The sequence below is a fragment of the Hyla sarda genome, chromosome 4 (assembly GCF_029499605.1).
Source record: "Hyla sarda isolate aHylSar1 chromosome 4, aHylSar1.hap1, whole genome shotgun sequence".
Lineage (NCBI taxonomy): Eukaryota > Metazoa > Chordata > Amphibia > Anura > Hylidae > Hyla > Hyla sarda.
In genome coordinates this window covers 204,059,572-204,082,189 of record NC_079192.1, presented here as the reverse complement: position 1 = coordinate 204,082,189, position 22,618 = coordinate 204,059,572, and the positions used below count along the sequence as shown (strand labels likewise).

The 22,618-nt window shown below is 44.4% G+C and overlaps 1 protein-coding gene across 1 annotated transcript in view; it reads right to left on the bottom strand.

The window, feature by feature from the left end:
* The window catches only part of DHTKD1 (dehydrogenase E1 and transketolase domain containing 1), a 72,769-nt gene that overhangs the window by 4,732 nt on the left and 45,419 nt on the right, over positions 1 to 22,618 (bottom strand). Inside the window, exons 13-15 of the mRNA XM_056573321.1 lie at positions 15,615 to 15,779; positions 4,968 to 5,050; positions 3,286 to 3,455 (exon numbers count right to left, since the gene is read on the bottom strand). Of these exons, the coding sequence (XP_056429296.1) occupies positions 3,286 to 3,455; positions 4,968 to 5,050; positions 15,615 to 15,779 (418 nt within the window). The remainder of the gene's footprint in view (positions 1 to 3,285; positions 3,456 to 4,967; positions 5,051 to 15,614; positions 15,780 to 22,618) is intronic.

The window sequence follows — 22,618 nt, the reverse complement described above, 5'->3', positions numbered from 1 at the left end:
AACATATCCCGGCTAGCTCAGCCGGCTGTTCGGGACCGCCACGGTGAGATCGCGGCATCCCGAACAGCTGGAACACACAAGGAGGGTCCCTACCTGCCACCTGTGTGTCCAACGCCGAATAACAGCTCAGTGCCTAAGATCCAGGCATGAGCAGTCAAGCGGCACAATCATTGATCAAGGTTATCCTATGGGATAACGATGATCAATGGAAAATATCAGTGTGTGCAGTGTTATAGCAAAAAAAAAAAAAAGTTAATAAAGATTATTTAACCCCTTCCCTATTAAAAGTTTGAATAACCCCCTTTACCCATTTAAAAAAAAAAAAAACACAAAAACTGTAAAAACAAACATATGTGGTATCGCAGAGTTTGGAAATGTCCAAATTATAAAAAATATATCGTTAATTAAACTGCACAGTCAATGTCGTACGCGCAAAAAAATTCCAAGGTCCAAAATCGCGTATTTTTGGTCACTTTTTATATAATGAAAAAATTAATAAAAAGTGATCAAAAAGTCTGATTGATACAAAAATGGTACCCCTAAAAATTGCAGATCACAGCGCAAAAAATTATCCCTCATACCGTCCCATATACAGGAAAATTAAAAAGTTATATGGGTCAGAAGAGGAAAATTTTAAACGTATTAATTTTCGTGCCTATAGTTATGATTTTTTCCAGAAGTACGACAAATTCAAGCCTATATAAGTAGGGTATCATTTTAATCGTATGGACATACAGAATAAACAGAAGGTGTCATTTTACAGGAAAATGTACTGCGTGGAAACAGAAGCCCCCAAAAGTTACAAAATGGCGGTTTTTCTTAAATTGTGGCGCACAATGATTTTTTTTCCATTTTGCCGTAGTTTTTTGGGTAAAATGACTGATGTCATTACAAAGTAAAATTGGTGGTGCAAAAAATAAGCCATCATATGGATTTTTACGTGCAAAATTTAAAGAATTATGATTTTTTAAAGGTGAGGAGGAAAAAAACTAAAGTGCAAAAACGGAAAAACCTTAAGGGGTTAAAGAATTTGCAAATTATGGTGGAAAATAAGTATTTGGTCACCTACAAACAAGCAAGATTTCTGGCTCTCACAGACCTGTAACTTCTTCTTTAAGAGTGCAACTAGCATGTTTGCTTTACAGGTACTGGCTGTTACCATATATTGCTGGGGGTCCCATGTTTATTATTTTAGGTACCCTGGATGATAAGTGGGGACTGTGAGTACAAGCCTGACTCTAAATGGGATTTATTACCTATATACCATCACACACATTTAGTGATGGATGACTCTGTGCTGTGGTTTCCCTCCCTGCTTTTGTTATCCAGGTATACCACAAGGAAATATCACTGGATCCTGACTGTTGTCATACTTTAGTACACCAATTAGGGGTTGCACTGTTTGTCGGGTGCCCCCTTATTTATTTATTTTTAATTAATATCTGTCTTATTAATGCAGTGTACCATAACTATAGATGGGCACAACTAAGATTGCTCAGTATGTTGTATATAGCTTTCCCATGACATTGTGGTAGAAATGCGTTTTGAGACTGTTCTGTTCTATAAGCATATTGCTATGGTGTTACTGTAAAGCCGCATAGTAATGTGGTAACTGCGATACGTTTGTTATTTTTTATTTGGAGTTATTATGATTTGATGCTGGTGAATTAAGAGCACAATCACGAGATTTGGTGTAGCTTTTCAATGCACAACGAATAAAAGTTCTATTTTATGGCATCTTCCCCACTTCAACACTAAAATACGGTTTCTTTGCAGATATATATATATATATATATATATATATACACACACACACACACGCATAGGGGGAGATCAATATATGTCTAGAGGAAAAGTTGACCAGTTGCCCATAGCAACAAGATCGCTCTCTTTAATTTTTAAAAAGGCCTCTCCCGATCTCAAATTCTTAAATCTTACAGGAGTTAGGAGATTAACGTAAAGTTTTATCTGCTATTGCTCTTGTCGACCCCTTACAATCTGGTTTCCACACTTTATACAAAGAGCAAATCATCTTCTAGAGGTCAAATGCAATAGATACTATTCTTGCTATGGATCTCTTTGAGTCATTTGACACACTACAGACACTGCTCTCCCTTTTTGAAGGGGTATTCCCATCTCCTTAACCATATCACTAAGTGTAGCGCATGGCAGCATAAATAAAGGTTTACAATTGTCTTTATTTAGCAAACTTGCCTGATCCTGTAGATATCTCTTCTTACTTCTTCCCTCTTGCTGACAGGTGGTAGTCATGATTCCCATCCACCAGCTCTGCTTAAGAAGCAGTGGTGGCATCACTCCCAGAGTAGCCAGGAGATGCTGAGCTCACTGCAGCTTCTCTGCTCTCACTGCTCGGCTTATCTCAGCACATACAGCATGTCTATTAGCTGCAGGCATAATGCTTTAGCATGGGAGCTGTCAGACACAGAATCAGAGGACCTGCCCCTGACCTCAGTCATGTCCATCAACAGATTTAGCTTTCAGGTGTATTTAACCCCTTAAGGACCACAGGTTTTTTCATTTTTGCACTTTCATATTTTCCACCTCACCTTCCAAAAATCAGAATGATTTCAATTTTGCACCTACAGACCCTTATGAGGGCCTTTTTTTTGCGCCACCAATTGTACTTCGTCATGATATCAATCATTTAACCACAAAATTTACAGCAAAACCAGAAAAAATGTGTGGGGCAAAATTGTAAAAATACACCATTTTGTAACTTTTGGGGGCTTCCCATTCTACGCAGTGCACTTTTCAGTAATAATGACACTAGAGATGAGCAAAGTTACAGTGATTCGATACGAACTTCTCAGCTCGGCAGTTGCTGACTTTAGCCTGCATAAATTAGTTCAGCTTTCAGGTGCTCCGGTGGGCTGGAGCTCATCTCTAAATGACACCATATCTTTATTCTGTAGGTCCATATGGTTTTGTAACTGCAGATTAGAAGCTGTGCCCAGTCATTTAGTTTACATTGAAATCTGCAGCAGAAAATCCTGTGCATCAATTCAAAGGGGATTGGGGGATATTTATCAAAACCTGTCCTGAGGAAAAGTTGCCCAGTTGTCCATAGCAACCAATCAGATTGCGTCTTTAATTTTGCAGAGGCCCTGTTAAAAATGAAAGAAGCAAGCTTATTGGTTGCTATGGGCAACTTTTCCTCTGAACAGGTTTTGATAAATCTCCTCCTCAGGCGCTTATCCACTATCCTGTGCATAGGGGATATATTTTGAACAACCCCTTTAAGAGAAAAATGTCACTTGAACTCACCTTTAGCCTTTGTATATTTGCCAATTATTTGCTGTAGTGATTCTAATGGAAATGGACATAATTCTTCTATCCTAATTATAGCAAATTTGTGTCCTTGCTCTCCCAGAGTTTCTTTCTGTTTAGCCAAAGCATAGTAATGTTTTCCAGAACAGAGAATCACCGTGGTAATGCTGTTAGAAAAAGGACAAAACTACCATAAGTACTAGTGATCTATTCATAGAACCTTAGAGTGCTATATTTGATTTTATAATATTTGTGCTTTTTTACAGGTTCAAAGCAATACTTGACTTTAAAACATTTTCAACATAAAACTGATCAAATGAAGTGAGTATGGTAAAAAAAAATGCAAACAATGAATAACGTGGAGTATTCAGTAACATTATCACTTATTCATTAAACAGTTCAAGGTTGGGCCAGTTTTTCCCATTCATAACCTGTGGATAGTAAACTGTCTCTGCCTTTTCTCTAGTTATTCTGGCTTTGACAGCCAGCTCTCCCCTCCTGCAGCTACACCGTTTTAGGTCAGCTGCAGACTCTGCCATGACATTTACAATTCTCTTTAAAGGGCTACTCCGGTGGAAAACAAATGGGCAATGGGTGTCATATTCCAGGGGTGGGGGATGCCTTTCTCTTCTTACGGGCAGCAGTGTCCTTACTTGCACGCACACCCCAGTGGCTGCCTTGGGCCTGGAGGGGGAAAAGGGGGGGGGGGGGGGGAGCGTGTCTTGGGGTGGAGTGCTAATGCAGCAGATGACAGAACACACTAGCAATGCCACAGATTAAAGTTGCATTACAAATGTGTAGAATAACCAGATCAAATTCTTAAAAAAATATATTTGGTTTAACATTTATAGGACAAGCAGGAGCCTCCCCCTTCTGAACATCAAATTAACATAATTTTAGTTTTTATTAGGCACAAGAACAGATAATAATCATAAAAAATTTAAAAAAATAAAATAAAAAGGGGAAAACCCAACTAGTTTTATTTAGATTTTTAAATAAATTGGTGGGGTTTTTGCAAATCGTCGGGGACACGCCCCTTTTTCGGGTTCTTGAGTGAAAATGTTGGGCTGGTCAGGAATGTACGTCGCGTACAGTTGCACATTGTCTGCGCCACGGCTCACACTATGTGCGCCATGGTGCAGACACCGTGCGCCAATAAAGTCTAAAGTAAAACGACAAAAGACTGTCAGGAAAACATTAATAAATGAGCCCCAGAATGTCTGCTCTTACTAAGAGACTATTAGAGATAGAAGTTCTGTCTTTGGCAGCATTCTGTGCTTTGAGAGACACACAATAATAAAGAGGATGGAGTTAGGAAGGGGTCTTAGCTGCCAAAGACAGAAATTCTGATAGGTGTTTACAGGAAGTTCGTAACAAAAAAGGACAGACAGACCTCCTTCTACACATTAAAGCATGTGATTTTGTAGTTTTCAGACTGAGAATCACATGACCCGGCTGCAGTAAGAAAATGTATGCATGCAGCCAAGCTAGGATGAAACATATGAACCTGTAGGAATCTTGGTGGTAATTTAGCAATATATGGGTAAAAAAAATAAAAAAATAAAAAAAATGGGAGTGCTTCTTTACAGTACTGCTTAACACCGATGCACAATATAGGCAAATGCATGGGCCCTTTTAGTAACTCTTTTATATAATGGTGGTGAAAATATTCATTGCACCTTTTAGGGTCTGCAGCAACATCTCCTAATACAGGTTTAAATGTACTTCCAGGTGCCATATCTTCAAAGCTTGAAACAGCAGCCTGCACAAAGGAAAATGTAAATAAATATAAGAAATGTAATAGTATTTATAAAACAGATGGGTCAGCGCAACACTGCCCTATGTAGGAAAAAAATATTACAGCTACAGTGCCATACTCTAATCATTGATTCACAACAAGACAATAACCAAAAAAACACAAGTGCTTCTTGATGAAGAAGAGTTAGAAGTCCTGGACTCCTCAGTTCCCTGACATAAAGTCAACAGATACATTTTAGGTTAAGTTGGACCAGATAGTCACAAAAAAAGCCAATGAATTCTAAAGAGTACCACTCATAATCTTGTTAAATTTTATATTCCCCCCAGTTCACTGCCCCCATCATGATAAACCACCACCTGCCTTTATTGATTTTGTTTTCTACCTTGATATTGCTCTGTTTTTTCTGCTCAGTCTCAGTCAGATTCACAGACTGGGAAGGTGCGTTACCCAGCAGCCTGTGACCTCATCTGAAGCCATACAGGGGAGAACTTCCTCCCTCACTCTGCTACACACAGCCCAGAGCAGTTCAGTGTGAGATGAGCTATGATTGGCTAAGGCTGTACACACACTCCTCAGCACTCCAGACCGCATTTCCTGATTTTGGACTTTTGCCAGGCCAGCAGGATTCCAAAGTCTGTGCAAGAAATGGGGGGAATATGTGCTCTGGTCAAGTAGGGAGACACCTAGTGGCAGCTTTTTTAAACACAAATAAAACATAGAAAACTTCTTTTTTTTAAAACAAAGTACATTAGAAAGGTTTTTACTTACCATAAGGAGTGCAATAGAAAAATTTGTTTTAGTGATAGTGCCCATTTAAACATACAGTACACAGGAAATCCAGGAAAGACTGCTGGAAAAGCATCCCTGGAGGCTAATTTTTGGTTGAGAGAATAACAACAGTGTACCAAGCTATTAAGGCAAAGGCAGCTTTAAAAAATCTAAAATACAATATAGTTCTACACTGTATTTTGGGTCACTGAATAGGTCCTTTGTATTAGGTAGTTGTAATAACTTTACTGGCATTCTAAAATGTAAAAATAATTTATAAAAATGAAAACCCTATGTACACAAATTTTAAAATGTTATATAAAGTGATGAAGCAGTGACCATAATATGTTCAGGTCCACAGACATAATCTGACATATACAGAGGTTCACATTATTATGCATACCCGCATGTGTAGTTCCAATTCACTAGAATTAGAGTTTCTGCTAATAAAAGTAGACACTAGGCAACATAAAAAAAAACTATATGAAAGAAGATTGAGCCATTTACAAAAAGATATATCATATACAAATCTTCATTGAATGATTAGATTAAAATTAGGAAGGATTTCGATCCAGAGGGGGAAGACAAGAGGTGTCACTCAGCTGCCATAATAAGTCTATACATGAATCATATATGCATAAGTATATTGCCAAATGTACTATGAGGCTAAATCAAAATTGTTAGATACACATATCAGGGAAAATCAACAGTACATGGCATCAAACATAGCATATTACCACAGAGTAGCAAGACAGGCACCAGAGGTGGTGTCGCTCTGGTGCCCATCTTGCTACTCTGTGGTAATATGCTATGTTTGATTTAGCCTCGTAGTACATTTGGCAATATACTTATGCATATATGATTCAATTCATGTATAGACTTATTATGGCAGCTGATTGACACCTTTTGTCTTCCCCCTCTGGGTGGAATCCTTCATCATTTTAATCTAATTATTTAATAAAGATTTGTATATGATATATCTTTTTGTAAATGACTCCATCTCCTTTCATATATGTGTATGTATTTGGGAGGTCATACAGCATTGTATTATTGGGTGGTAATTAAGCATTTGCATTATATTTGATAGCTGACAATATACACCCTAAGTGTCTGAAATATTTTCTTTGTTTAACATTAAAAAAAGTAAGCCGACCTCTCCTCACAGGATATACCCTGCCTACTGGCCCTGAGCTAATCAGTTTAGTCCAAAAGCAGTAGGAAGGAACTGACAGGAATAAAAAAAAAAAAAAAAAAAAAAAAAAAAAAAGGTTGTCCTAGGAATATCCCAGACAAAAATAAAAATAAAACGAACAACCCCACCGACAGACAACCAACTGTCAGGCCAACAGACCAACAACCAATGGGTGGACACTCTGTTCCCCAATGGATCCTCCGAGAAAGAGACTTTACAGCAAGTATTAAAAAAAAATCAACTTTTCTTGGTCGGCTCCATTGGGGGACCCAGGAACACTGAGACGTCCTAAAGCAATCCCTGGGGTGCTGAAAAATAGAACCCAGCAGAGAGAAGTCAAGCAGAAGGCAGAGCCACCGTTGCTTGCAACACCTTACTACCCAGTACCGCGACCGCAGCTGTGAAGGTGTGAACCTGGTAAAACTTTGAAAACGTGTGGACCGACAACCCCGTGGTCGCTTTACGTCCAGGGAATGACCAGCAAGTCCACTGTAAGAGCCAGAGGATCATGGGGCCTGGTGACGAAATGCGTAACTTACCGGTTTAGGCAGGACACAAAGAGATCCATGACCGGATTCCTCCAATGGAAGCAGATTGTTGCAAACACCTCCGGGTGGAGGGACCACTCTTCGGGGTCAGCTGAGGAGCGACTTAGAAAATCTGCCTCCCAGTTGTCCACCCCCAGCCAGTTGTCCAGATAAGGGAGCACCAACACTCCCGGAGAGCGAAGAATGGCAATCACCGCCGCCATGACCTTAGTAAAGACCCTGGGGGCCAAGGAGTTGTAGTGTGTATGACATGGCCTCCCAAGGACAGATATCAGGGAGACAAAGGAGAAGGAAGGGCACATCAGACTCCACACCGTCAAACAACCATCACTCAGACCAAACCGGAAACATTCGGGCAAACCAAACAATACAAACAATCTTACCCATACACATGCAAGGAGCATAGAAACCAACAATTACGTCCTAACTTCAGGAGGATTAAACTTCCTCACCCAGGGGCCCCATATGCCATCAAACTTCTGCTCCACCTTACGTTTAATGTAAATCCCCTTTTCCAATCTGACTACAAACTTAACCCGAGCAATCAAATCCGCCACATCCGGAGGAGTAGGCCTAATCCAGAATTGCGCTATCAGTTTCTGAGCCTGATAAAGAACACTTAGTACGCCAGTCTCCACCAGGGAGGGTTCCTGTCCACAACCGATAAGACCCAGTAGACATATTTTAGGGAGTCGAGCCAAGGTCACCCCATACACCGTCCGGATGAGAGCAAGCACTTCCCTCCAATAAGTGTCTAAGAGTGGGTAGTTCCAAATCATATGCATTAGATGTGCCTCCAACCTACCATACCGTGGGCACTAGAGATGAGCGAAGTTACAGATTCATCACGAACCTCGCAGCTCAGCGGTTGCCGACTTTATCCTGCATAAATTAGTTCAGCTTTCTTATGATCCGTTGGGCTGGAAAAGGTGGATACAGTCCTAGGAGACTGTCTCCTAGGACTGTATCCACCTTTTCCAGCCCATCAGAGCACCTGAAATCTGAACTAATTTATGCAGGATAAAATCGACAACCGCCAAGCTGCGAGGTTAGTGACAAATCGAATTGCTGTAATTCGCTCATCTCTAGTGGGCACGTAGAATAAGGCTGCACCCCAATTTTATGCAAGAGCACCAGAGCTTTATATACTCTGTGCAGGAGGAATAGCTGCGACAACCTATTAGATTCCGACAAAGAGAGGTAGGGAGTAAACGCCAACATTATGGACCACTCCTCATCAGTCATAATACCAGCATCCCTCTCCCACTTACCACGAATAGTCAAGGAGAATTTGTCATGATGGAAGCTCAGCAGTCCTCCATACACCCATGAGATGATCCCCTTTCGAGACCACCAAATCCAAAACCCAATTAGAATGGATTACCAACAAGAGGGGCCTACTTTGTGTTTCATAAACATGGCGGAGCTGTAAATACCTATAAAAGGAAGAATGTGGCAGCGCAAACTCCTCCTGCAAGTCCCCAAAGGACCTAACTACACCCTGGACCGCTAACTGCACCAAATTACAGAGTCTATTCCTCTCCCAAAAGCTAGCATCCATAAAAGAGTCCACAGTGGGGTAAATTTAGTGCAACCGTTAAGTCCAAGTAATTTTCATGTGTAGCCCCAAAGCTTGCACAATAGAGGGGTAGTGGGAGAGGAGTCAGGAGGTCTAGTAAGGGTTCCTATCTCAAGCATGTGAAGCGGGATTTGTCCCCCTATGTCTGGCCATAAACAGTCATCCCGTAGGGCCCATCATACTTACAGATGCCCAACCCCCGTATTTGGTACAATTGGGTGGCTAGAAAATATAACCAGGGATTGGGAAGGGCAAAGCCCCCTAAAGACTTGCCCCTCTGAAGAGTTTTTAGACTAATTCTGGCAGAGCTACCTGAAGCCAGCAATCTGAGGGATGACAGGCAGAGGGTCAAGAGGCATCAGTACAGATGTGTCCCAACTAATTAATTAACAGACCAGAATAAGACCTTAAGTCAGATATAAGAGATATAAGACAGGAGCTAAGGAGAGGGCTGTATCTCCCCAAAACAGCAGCATATCATCCGCATATAGGGCTACCCGCTCCTCAATGGACCCATACCGAAATCCCATCATACTAACAGAAGACCTAATTAAGCAAGCTAGAGGCTCAATAGCTAATGCAAAGAGTAGAGGCAACTGGGAACACCCCTGCCGCGTGCCCCTCTGCAGCCGAAAGGACTCCAAAAGCTGACCATTCACTCTAAGTCTAGCAACAAGATCCCGGTACAATAATTGAACATAAGAGAGAAAAAGAGGTCCAAAACCCATAGATCTTATCACCCACCAAAAAGGCCCTGGCAGCGTCCAATGAAACCAGTGACCTAGCACCAGCCTCCCCCTGTGTCATCTGAAAGTTAAGATACACCCTACGAATATTGTCTACCGTGGATTTATCGGGCATAAAGCCAGTCTGGTCTCAGTGCACTAACGACAAGACAACCTTAGAAAGTCTGTTAGCGAGTACCCGAGCCTGCAGCTTCACATCCACACAGAGAAATAGGCCTGTAGGAGCCCGCACACAGCAGGTCCCACCAGGTTTAGGAAAGAGAACAACATTCGCTTCCATCATGGAACTGGGCAAAGCACCCACCTCCACCGCTGACTCGAATACCTGCTGTAGTTGCGGCAAGAGCACACCCTGAAATTATTTATACACCTCACTTGGCAGACCATCAGTGCCCGGGGACCTCTCATTAGCAGCATCTTTCAAAGCCAGTTCTAATTCCTCCAGAGAGATAGGAGAGTCCAGCTCGCCCCTCTGCTCCGGAGAAAGAGAAGGCATAGACACCCGATCCTCGTAGTCCTCCAAGTCTCCCTCAGAACAAGCAGTCTTGGATGAGTATGCATCTTTATAAGAAATTCACCATCACTTGCAGAATGTCCCTATCTTCCATAACCTCCATCCCCTGACCACCCCTCAGACACCCTATATACGTGACCACTGCTGAGCACGAGCAATAGAAGCCCACAGTTTGCCCGTCCCTTCACCACATTCAAAGTACCGCTATTTTGTAAAAGAAAACACTTGTGCTCAGCAGCCTTCTCCAAGTAGACCGTATAAGCATTTTGGGCCTGCAACCAGTTCTCATGAGACACAGAGGAAGGAGTTGAAATATAAACATCTTCAGCCCTAACAACCGCATTGCACAACCTGTCTCCATTCTATCTAGTAAAGGATTTATGAGTACTAATGTCATGAATAAATAGGCCACGGAGAAACGCCTTGAGGGAGTCCCAAACTATGGAGATCGAAGCCGACCCAGGGTTAAGGTCAATAAAATTCTTACGTTCTACACCTACAATCTCTGCCGTAGTCAGCAATTGTAGCCAGAACGGGTTCAACCTCCACAGTGGGCGCTCCCCCGCAACGTCCCAATGTACCTGCAATTTTAGTCAGACAGGAGAATGATCAGATAAACCCTGTGCCAAGTACTCAACCTCCCGCACCAGACCCACCATATCCATATTACCAACAGCCATATCAATTGTGGAAAGGGTCCCATGAGTAGCAGAGTAGCAAGAATATTGTTTAGTGGTTGGATTACAATGACGCCACAGATCCAGCAAGTCAACCTCACCCAACATTCTAGCCAGGTCAGTAGGCCAAGAGGGGGGGGGGGGGGGGAGCCCGGGTTCCCCAAAATGTATCCAAAGAAGCATCTAATACTTGATTAAAGTCCCCACAAAGAAGGAGAGGAGCCACAGGGAGCCCTGACACTATAGACTAGATACGCTATAACACAGTGCTATTATATGGAGGAGGGATATATACGCAAACCATGATAAGCAATCGGTGAGACACTTCACAAACCAAGCATATAAGTCGCCCATCAGGATCAATAACAGATGAACTCTCCTAAAAAAGGAATAGATTTGTGAACTAGAATACTAACTCCCCTAGCATGAGAAGAGTACGTAGAATGATAAGAATAGCCAACCCATGCTCTATGGAGGACCGCAGTGTTTTCTGTCATTTTTCTGAACATTCCAGTCATTAACATTAAAAGGAAAACGGTCAGCTTGCTCCCCCCAAACTAACCAGCGGTACTGGCTGGTAGTGCAGGGGACGCTGATCAGTTTGATGCCTACCATGCCTGGATCAGTCACACCGTTCAGCCGAAATCTTTGTTTTTCTGTATATGCTGATTAGGTGCTAACTTTCACAGGCTGCGTAACTGGCACTCTGACGTCAGCGCCGCTCGTCCGCAGTACCGCCAAGCTCATCAATATTCCTCCCCTCCCTTCGCCTCTCCCCCTTCATTACATAGCGGGGAGAAGAGGGAGAAGCGGAGGGAGTGGAGGAATATTGATGAGCTGCCAGTTAGCACCTAATTAGCATATACAGAAAAACGAAGATTTTGGCCGAGCAGCATGGCGGATCCAGCAGGTAGGCATCAAACTGATCGGCGTCCCCCGCACTACCAGCCAGGCTGACAGTTTTCCCTTAAACACCTCCAACATACAAGAGTAGGGATAAACACAAGAGACCACAGGGCCCCAGAAGAGACCAGCAAACACACTCACAGGCAAGAAGGACAAGTAAGGTGCCGGATGGGAGGGAGAGACGGAAAAACAAACAAAGACAAACACCCCAAAACAAAAACACAGTGGCATGCAGTACCAGGGGGCGCCAATATGTTCACGCCAGTCGAGATCACTCTCCAGAACACACAGGAACATCCATCCAACAACACAGAATGGAGAAACACAGGCATAGACCAGAGTAAGAACATACAGCAAGAATGCAGGCAACCAACCACATAAATCGAGAAATTAAGAGAATTTTTTTTTAAGTCCCGCAGAAAAACAGTAAATTACACATCCCTCAATAAAAAAAACATTCAGAAGGAGTAACCCCCACAAAATAGCATCATTAAACCCCCCACCCCAAAAAGAGGAACATTGTTGGTACCCAGAGAAAAAAATTGAAAACAATAGCTCAGCAGAATATACAATATAGAACTATGCATAATAGAAATTAGCATGGTAATATTAAACAAATGAACAACAGTCCACCGGGTAGGGAACAGCAGAGACTAAACAGCGCAGTTCAGTCCGGGGCAGGACCCAGAGAGCCCCTGCGGGCCCTCTGGCGTAGCTGAGACTCATGAGGTCCAACCAAGGCAGCGCAGCCGTCTGTTGACGTCAATGAAGGAAGCCCGTTTCTTCTGCATCTCCGCTGAGAAGTCAGGGAAAAAAGGAAATCACATGACCATCCACTGTGATAGGCTGTTTTTCCCTAGCAAGCCGCAGAATCAAGTCCCAATCCCAATAATGTAGAAGCTTCACAAGCATAGACCGGGGCGGACCCCCCAGTGGGAAGGGTCTAGTAGGGACTCTCCACAGCAAAGAGCGGGGTCAGGTTGTCAGTCCCAAAAACATCCTTTAGCCAAGATTCCATGTATTCCATGGGATACCGTCCCTCACACTTCTCTGGGAGTCCCACAATCTGGACCCAATGAAAAGGCTAGACACCGCACTAATATAGTCCAGCAACAGTGGAGGGGGTAGGGAGAGCACTGGGCCAGGTGAGAGGGACCAGAGCACCCAGCAATCAGGCAACAGCCCCAAAGGTGAAGACCTGCAGGCAGGCTCCCAGCAGGGAGACACCAAAGAAGTAGGAGGCTCCCTAGCAGCAGAGAGAGGGGAGATTAGGAACCCTGTCCCAGTAAAGAGAAGACAGGGAGCTGGCAGGCTCTCAGTAGAAGGAGGCAGAGCAGGAGGTCTTCAGGGGAAGAGTACAATGTCCCGGCTCATTCCAGCACCCCACCACTGCAAGGGGCACCCTGTGGATATCCTCACCCTCCTCACTCTCAATAATGCACAGCCTCTCCCCTCAGGCAGAAGCTCCACCAGAAGACAGAAAAGCAGCCTGGAGGCAGTCCGGGGATTTAAGATGGCGGCCGACACCGCGGCTGCAGAGCAGCCTCACCTCACCTCCACACAGATGCCACGTGGCAGTACATGGCAGCTCCCGGCAGCGGTCACACAGCAGCAGAGTCGGACTGATTACCACTGGGTGCAGAGGCAGCGATGGCCCCGGCAGCAGGAGGATCGATCAGCAAGGCCCTGGCTCCGGAGTCCCAAGATGGCGGTCGGACCGGGGAGGCCATGGCTACAGGGGCTGCTCCTAACTTCCCTTCCAGCGATGCTCTGAGCAGGTGAGGGGACCTTACAGGTCTAGCAAAAGGGGTCCTAGCAGCAGGGGAGCCCTAGATCAGGCAGGGAGCCGCGCTCCGATCGAGGTGGGAGCTTCAGGCTGGGCAGTGACTCCGCAGGCGAGGCTGGGGCTTCAGGGCCCTCCCTCCTCGAGGTCCACAGCACTCCAATGAATGCAGTCCCGACTTCCAAAAACACAGCGGGGGTACCCCAGGGTATAGGATGACAGACAGATGGGGTTAGCACCCCAAAACAGCAGGATGGAAGGGGATGTCACAGGATACATTAACAGGATGGCAGGAGCTCAGTTAAAACACATCTGCTCAGGTCTCCATGCAGGCACCCCTTCAGGACGAGGCAGGCTTGAGAGTCCCTGGCTTGGCGGCAAAGCGGGAAGAACAGTTATCCGAATTCCAGGAATGACGATCCTTGACGGAAGGTGCCTTCCGAGACTGCAAGGCCGCCGACTTCTCAGTGCAACCCGGTGCAAAGGATCAAAAGGGCTGAAAGGAAGAGGATTTTTGGCAGGAAGCAGCACGAAATATCTTATTCTGCGGAAGTAAGAAACTCTTGTCCTCTGTTGCCTCAGAAATAATTTCATCTAGGCGTTTACCAAATACCCGCAAAAGGCAGTTCCGTAAGAAACTTTTTGGAAGTTGCATCAGTATTTCAGGCCTTAAGCCACATGGAGTGCCAAGTGGCTAACAGGTTACCAGAGGCAAAGGCCACACAGAAGGCAGACTCGAGAGATGCGGTACACCGGTAATCCCCGGCGAGCCAGATCGGCTAGGTCATCCGGAGGAGCTTTTGCCAAAATGCCCTGGCGAAGCTGGGAAGCCCAAGCCGACAAAGATTTGGATACCCAGGTGGAAGCGAACGTTGGGAGCAAAGAAGAGCCCGCTACTTCATAGGCAAACTTGGCAAGGTTCTCAATATGCTTGTCTGCAAAGTTCTTAAAAGAAGCTGCATCCGCCAAGGGTAGGGTAGTACAAAGGAGAGACACCGGAGGGACCACTGTGGGGGGGGCAATCCTTCTGGAGACCACGTCCTGAGAAAAACGGGAACAGAGCCTGAAGCTTTTTAGCCCTCTGGAAGCATTTCTCTGGGTGCTTCCAGGTCTCGTCCAACAACTCATCCGGCACATACTCGCCCACGGAGAGCATACTCACCTGATTGAGTCTTCAGCCAGCTCAACATCCCGCTGCACAAGCCAGGCTACCATAGCGAAGCAGGTAGGGGAAAAAGGGGGACCCAGACCCAGGGTACAACCACCTGGCTGGAAGGGGTTAATGGGCCATACTCTGAGTGGGGGATCAGGCAGCACCATGCTCCTGTCGCCCCAACCTAGAAAAAAACAATAAAAGGAAAGAAAAAACTAACTATACATTCAAATCTAAAAAATTACAAAAAGGAGAGCACCAGACCTGCATCTGCCTCCTACTGACACTACGCTAAAACTGATTAGCTCAGGGCCAGTAGGCGGGGTACATCCTGCCAGGAGGGGGTCAACTTACTTTTTTATGTTGCCTAGTGTCAGCAAGATATACCCACGGTTCCTGTGCCCCCCCCCCCAATGGAGCCAACCGAGAAAAAGTATTTAAAATACACACGCAGTTGTTTGGGAATGCCTGAACAGATCTAGACAAGGTCCATGCTTTTAATGAAAATATGCCATTACCTTGAACCAAAATGCTATTTTTTGTAATCCTAAGGGGCATATAAGCAGCCAGCAGTGAGTTATATCCTTAAAGCTAAAACACATTCCAAAACTTTAAGCAACATAAGGAGGATTACATACAGTAATAAAAAGTTTCATATTGTTAGAATTTCAAAATTTGAAATGGAGAAGAAAACTGGTTACCGGATATCTGAGCAACATTTTCGGAGACGCCACAATTAGAGGTTTTCTAAAATTTCTTATCATTTGTCGGCGTAACAAATGAAAATACTGTGCTGGTGTTGTGGGGTGAACAACGAACATGTTTACTGTATCACCATCTACTCCTTCTTCTGCGCTGTCACACATCTATATAGAAAAGAAAAAAAGTCACCATTTATAGATTGAGCATAGAACTAAAAATTTATCTGGCGGGTAGTCATAGGGGTACTCCGGGAAAAAAAAAAAAGCTTGTCCCCTATCCTCAGAAAAGGAGATACGTTTTTGGTCCAGGAGAGTCCTACCACTGGGGCCCCCAGTGATCTGCATGTCCACTGGGCCCCCCACAATCAGAAACTTATAACATATCCTGTGGGCAGAGGATCCCTTTAACCCCTTAAGGACAGAGGGTGTATCCATACGCCCCCGTTTTAAAGTCCTTAAGGACTGAGGGCGTATGGATACACCTGTGGGAATTTCGATCTCCGCCGGTAGCTGGTCATGGACCAGGATGCCTGCTGAAATCATTCAGCAGGCATCCCGCGCAAATGCCTGGGGGGGTCCTGAGACACCCCATGTCGGCGATCGTCGCAAATCGACAATCAATTCAGCTCGGCCATTTGCGGCAATTCCGGTCTGTTCAGGTCTCTGATGACCCGATCGCCCAGAAAATAGAGATGATCGGAGCTGTCAGTGACAGCCCTGATCATCCTAAGGGTTAGGAGTGCCACCACCTCCTATCCCCTGCCATTAGTCAGTAATGACTACTGACCAATGGCAGTTGAAGGCGGGGGGTTACCATGGAAATCTCCCACTCTGCCTGCCCCTGGATGTCGGGCAGAGTGGGGAGGGGGAGAAGATGGTAGCCGGTACCTGGGGACTTGAGGCGGGGACCGGCGATTATCGGTGGCATCAGTGGAGATCTGTGGCGGAGGTAGGGAGTCGATGACGCGGAGCAGCAATGCGATCTTTACTGCTGCCTTCTAGGGGTTGACAAACTGCAACTCCCAGCATGCCCAGACAGCCAAAGGCTGTCTGGGCATGCTGGGAGTTGTAGTTTTGCAATATCTGTAGGGCCACAGTTTGGAGACCACTATACAGTGGTGCCCAAACAGTATCCCTCCAGATGTTGCAAAACTACAACTCTCAGCATGCTCAGACTGCCCATCAATGCTTGGAGTTGTAGTTTTGCAACATCTGGAGCGCTACCGTTTGGGCACCATTGTATAGTGGTCTCCAAACTGTGCTCTTCCAGATGTTGCAAAACTACAACTCCCAGCATGCCTGGTCGGTAGCTGTAATTTTGAACAACTGGAGGCACACTGGTTGGGAAACATTGTCTGTTTCCTAACTCAGTGTTTCCCAACCAGTGTGCCTCCAGCTGTTGCAAAACTATAACTCCCAGCATGCACTGACAGACCACGCATGCTGGGAGTTGTAGTTTTGCAACAGCTGGAGGAACACTGGTTGGGAAACACTGAGTTAGGAAACAGACAATGTTTCCCAACCTAACTCAGTGTTTTGCAACCAGTGTGCCTCCAGCTGTTGCATAACCACAACCGTCAGCATGCACGGACAGCCAGAGGGCATGCTGGGAGCTGTAGTTTTTCAACAGCTGGAGGTTCCCCCCCCCACCCCCAATGTGAATGTACAGGGTACATTCACACGGGCGGGAGTTTACAGTTAGTCTCTCGCTGCAAGTTATAGATGCAGGAAATTTTCCGCTGCAGCTCAAACTCCCAGTGGGAAACTCTCTGTAATCCCTCGGCAGTCTGAATGTACCCTAAAAACACTACACTACACAAAATAAAGGGTAAAACACTACATATACACATACCCCTACACAGTTCCCCCCCCCCACAATATAAATGAGAAACTTCTGGTACGGCACGGTTTCTAAAACGCAGCCTCCAGCTGTTGCAAAACAACAACTCCCAGTATTGCTGGACAGCCATTGACTGTCCAGGCATGCAGGGAGTTTTACAAAAGCTGGAGGCGCCCTGTTTGGGAAACACTGCCTTAGGGTAATTTTGGTACCCGAGGCAAGTCTAACTCCTGTATCCGGGTCCGTACCTATGCAAATATCTCATTTAAAGTTGGGGTCTTCACCAGCCTGTCAGTGTAAAAAAAAAAAAAAAAAAAATTTTACACTTACATTCTGGTGTTGGCCCATACTTTTCATTTTCACAAGAAGAAAGGAAGAAAAAAAAAAAGACCCACAAAATTTCTAAAGCAATTTCTCCTGAGTACAGAAATACCCCATATGTGGACATAAAATGCTCTGCGGGCACACAACAAGGCTCAGGAGTGAGAGCGCACTATGTACATTTGAGGCCTAAATTGGTGATTTGCACAGGGGTGGCTTATTTTACAGCGGTTCTGACAAACGCAAAAAAAAAAACAAAAAAAAACCACGTGACCCCATTTTTGAAACTACACCCCTCACGGAATGTAACAAGGGGTATAGTGAGCTTTAACACCCCACAGGTGTTTGACGAATTTCCGTTAAAGTTGGACGTGAAAATGAAAAATTTTATTTTCTTCACTAGAATGCTGGGGTTATCCCAAATTTTTCATTTTCACAAGGGGTAATAGGAAAAAAAGCCCCCAAAATTTGTAACACCAATTTTTCTGAGTATATAAATACCCCATATGTGGACGTAAAGTGCTCTGCGGGCGAACTACAATGCTCAGAAGAGAAGGAGCGCCATTGGGCTTTTGGAGAGAGAAGGTGTCTGGAATTGAAGGCCATGTACGTTTACAAAGCCCCCATGGTGCCAGAACAGTGGAACCCCCCCACATGTGACCCCATTTTGGAAACTACATCCCTCACAGAAATTAATAAGGGCATTTACACCCCACAGGTGTCTGACAGATTTTTGAACAGTGGTCCGTGAAAATGAAAAATGTTACATTACATTCTGTGAGGGGTGTAGTTTCCAAAATGGGGTGTAAATGTACATGGCCCCTGACTTCAATTCCAGCAAAATTCTATCTCCAAAAGTCCAATGGCGCTCCTTCTGTTCTGAGACCTGTACTGCGCCAGAAGAGCACTTAACATCCACATATGGGGCGTTTTCTTAATCAGTAGAAATTGGGCTTCAAACTTTGGGGTCCATTTTCACCTATTATCCCTTGTAAAAAAGAACAATTTGAGGTAACGCCATCATTTTAGTGTTAAAAATCAAATTTTCCATTTTCATGTCCAGCTTCAACGCAAAGTCATCAAACACCTGTGAGGTGTTAAGGTTCACTATACCCCTTGTTACGTTCCTTGAGGGGTATAGTTTCCAAAATAGTATGCCATGTGGGGGGATTGTTGCTGTTCTGGCACCCTGGAGACTTTCTAAATGCAACATGCCCCCCAAAAACCATTTCAGCAAAATTCAATTTCAAAAGGCCAAACTTTGCTCCTTCTCTTCTGAGCACTGTAGTGCACCAGCAGAGCACTTAACGTCCACATATGGGGCGTTCTTAATCAGGAGAAATTAGGCTTCAAATTTTGGAGTCCATTTTCTCCTATTATCCCTTGTGAAAAAGAAAAATTTGGGGTAACACTATCATTTTAGTGTTAAAAATTAATTTTCCATTTTCACGTCCAACTTCAACGCAAAGGCATCAAACACCTGTGGGGTGTGCTCACTATACCCCTTGTTACGTTCCTTGAGGGGTGTAGTTTCCAAAATAGTATGCCATGTGGGGTTTTTTTTGCTGTTCTGCCACCATGGGGGCTTTCCTAAATGCAACATGGCCCCCAAAAACCATGACAGCAAAATTCCTTTTCAAAAATCCTACAGTTGCTCTTTCCCTCTTGAGCCACGTTGTGAGCCCGCAGAGCACTTTATGTCAACATATGAGGTATTTACGTACTCGAGAGAAATTGGGCTACAAATTTTGGGGGCTTTTCTCCTTATACCACTTTTAAAAATGAAAAAAATGGGGCTACAAGAAAATGTTAGTGTAAAAAATGCAGATTTAGATTTTTCTCCTCCATTTTGCTGCAATTCTTGTGAAACACCTAAAGGGTCAACACACTTTTTGAATTTCATTTTTAAATATTTGAGGGGGTGCAGTTTCTATAATGGGGTATTTCTCACAGAAAGGCCCCTCAAATCCAGTTCAAACTTAACTGATCCCTGAAAAATTCAGATTTTGAAATTTTCATGAAAATTGCTGCTATACTTTGAAGCCCTCTAATGTCTTCAAAAAGTAAAAATAGGTCAATTTTATGATGCCAACATAAAGTAGAATACTGCATTTGTGAATCAATATAAAACGTGTTTGGAATATCCAATTTCCTTATAAGCAGACAGTTTCATGGTTAGAATAATGCAAATTTTTCGTAATTTTCATGAAATTTTGTGATTTTTCACCAAGAAAGCAAGTAACGACAAAAATGTACCGCTATGTTGAAGTAAAATATGTCACAAAAAAAACTCTCGGACTCAGAATAATCGGTAAAAGCATCCCAGAGTTATTATTAATGCATAAAGTGACAGTGGTCAGAATTGCAAAAAAGAGCTCAGTCCTTAAAGGACATCTGCAGTGCTGGGCAAAAAAAAACTTTTTTTTACCTCATTTAATAGGTCTTTGAAAGACCTTTCCAACGATGTCTCCCCCATCAAAATTGGCCCAGTCTTTCTCCCGTTATCAGCACACGAATTACAGAGGAGAAGTGAAAATAAAACTACATCTCCCATCATGCCTTGTGCTTACTTCCTGTAAGCTGCTGCCCTCCCCCTGTTCTATCCCCCCGAGCAAATTATTATTATATTGTAACGCCCACATCTCCCTTCCCTATGCATACACCCTCCCCTTCTGCTCATCTCCCCCTCCCCATGCTGGCTCCTGTCCAGTGATGAAGCAGCTGCCTCCATGCTCACTGTAGTGTGGGCACTGGAGAGTGGAGAGTGAAAGTAAAAATGGTAAAAAAACATAATTGTTTGTCTATAAAACTGTCCTGATAGGGGTCCCTCCATCTTTTTCACAACTACAACTCCAAGCATGCCCAGTTATTTTATATGCTGTTCGGGCATGCTGGGAATTCCAGTGGTGCCTCCAGCTGTTGCAAGACTACAAATCCCAGCATGCCCTGTCAGCTTTCTGCTGTATGTGCATGCTTGGAGTTGCAGAGGTGACTCCAGCTGTTGTAAGACTATACATCCCAGCATGCCCTGTCAGCTTTCTGCTGTATGTGCATGCTTGGAGTTGCAGAGGTGACTCCAGCTGTTGTAAGACTATACATCCAAGCATGCCGTGTCAGCTTTCTGCTGTTTGAGTGTATAAAGGAGTTGTAGTTCACCAACACCTCTATTGTATCTCTGTAGTCTCCTGGGAGTTGTAGTTCACCAACACCTCTATTGTACCTCTGTAGTCTCCTGGGTGTTGTAGTTCACCAACACCTCTATTGTATCAGGAGTCTCCTGGGAGTTGTAGTTCACCAACACCTCTATTGTATCTCTGTAGTCTCCTGGGTGTTGTAGTTCACCAACACCTATATTGTATCTCTGTAATCTCCTGGGGGTTGTAGTTCATCAACACCTATATTGTATCTCTGTAGTCTCCTGGGAGTTGTAGTTCACCAACACCTATATTGTATCTCTGTAGTCTCCTGGGAGTTGTAGTTCACCAACACCTATATTGTATCTCTGTAGTCTCCTGGGGGTTGTAGTTCACCAACACCTATATTGTATCTCTGTAGTCTCCTGGGAGTTGTAGTTCACCAACACCTCTATTGTATCTCTGTAGTCTCCTGGGGGTTGTAGTTCACCAACACCTATATTGTATCTCTGTAGTCTCCTGGAAGTTGTAGTTCACCAACACCTATATTGTATCTCTGTAGTCTCCTGGCTGGGAGTTGTAGTTCACCAACACCTGTATTGTATCTCTGTAGTCTCCTGTGAGTTGTAGTTCACCAACACCTATATTGTATCTCTGTAGTCTCCTGGCTGGGAGTTGTAGTTCACCAACACCTATATTGTATCTCTGTAGTCTCCTGGGAGTTGTAGTTCACCAACACCTATATTGTATCTCTGTAGTCTCCTGGGAGTTGTAGTTCACCAACACCTCTATTGTATCTCTGTAGTCTCCTGGGGGTTGTAGTTCACCAACACCTATATTGTATCTCTGTAGTCTCCTGGGAGTTGTAGTTCACCAACACCTATATTGTATCTCTGTAGTCTCCTGGCTGGGAGTTGTAGTTCACCAACACCTGTATTGTATCTCTGTAGTCTCCTGGGAGTTGTATGTCACCAACACCTCTATTGTATCTCTGTAGTTTCCTGGGGGTTGTAGTTCACCAACACCTCTATTGTATCTCTGTAATCTCCTGGGAGTTGTAGTTCATACACCAGTGTTTCCCAACCAGGGTGCCTCCAGATGTTGCAAAACTACTACTACCAGCATTCCCTGGTTGGGAAACACTGGCATACACACACACATAACAGGGACTACAACTCCCAGCATGTGTCATTCAGTAGTCCCCCCCCCTCACACACAGAATCATCTCCAGTATGATATTTATTCCCTGTAGTCTATACACCACCAGCCCGTGCAGTGTAATATTTCTCCTTCACACACACGTCCTCCCCTCCCTGCTCTGTGGTTTGCTCTGTGTTTCCCCCATGAAGACTTGAGTCCTCCCCGTGATAAGTGAGGTCCTATGTAGACAGAGCAGGGGAGGGGGGAGGAGCTGTGGACGTCCTCATTCTCCCCCTGCTTGAATCTTACAGATAGGGGCGTTTCTGAGGATGAGCCTATGGCTGCCTCAGAAAGCACCCGCTCATGCATATGCATAAGCAGGGAGGAGCTGACAGAGGCTAGGGGGAGCACAAACACTGCTGGGAGGAAGAGATTTCCGTCCCCAAGATGGCGGCTGCAATGTAATGAATAGGGGACGGACGCAGGACTACTGGGCTATGCTGGCAACTCTAATATCTCAGAAACGGCTGCATATAGGTAAATAGGACTAATTGACTGAATTGTATAAC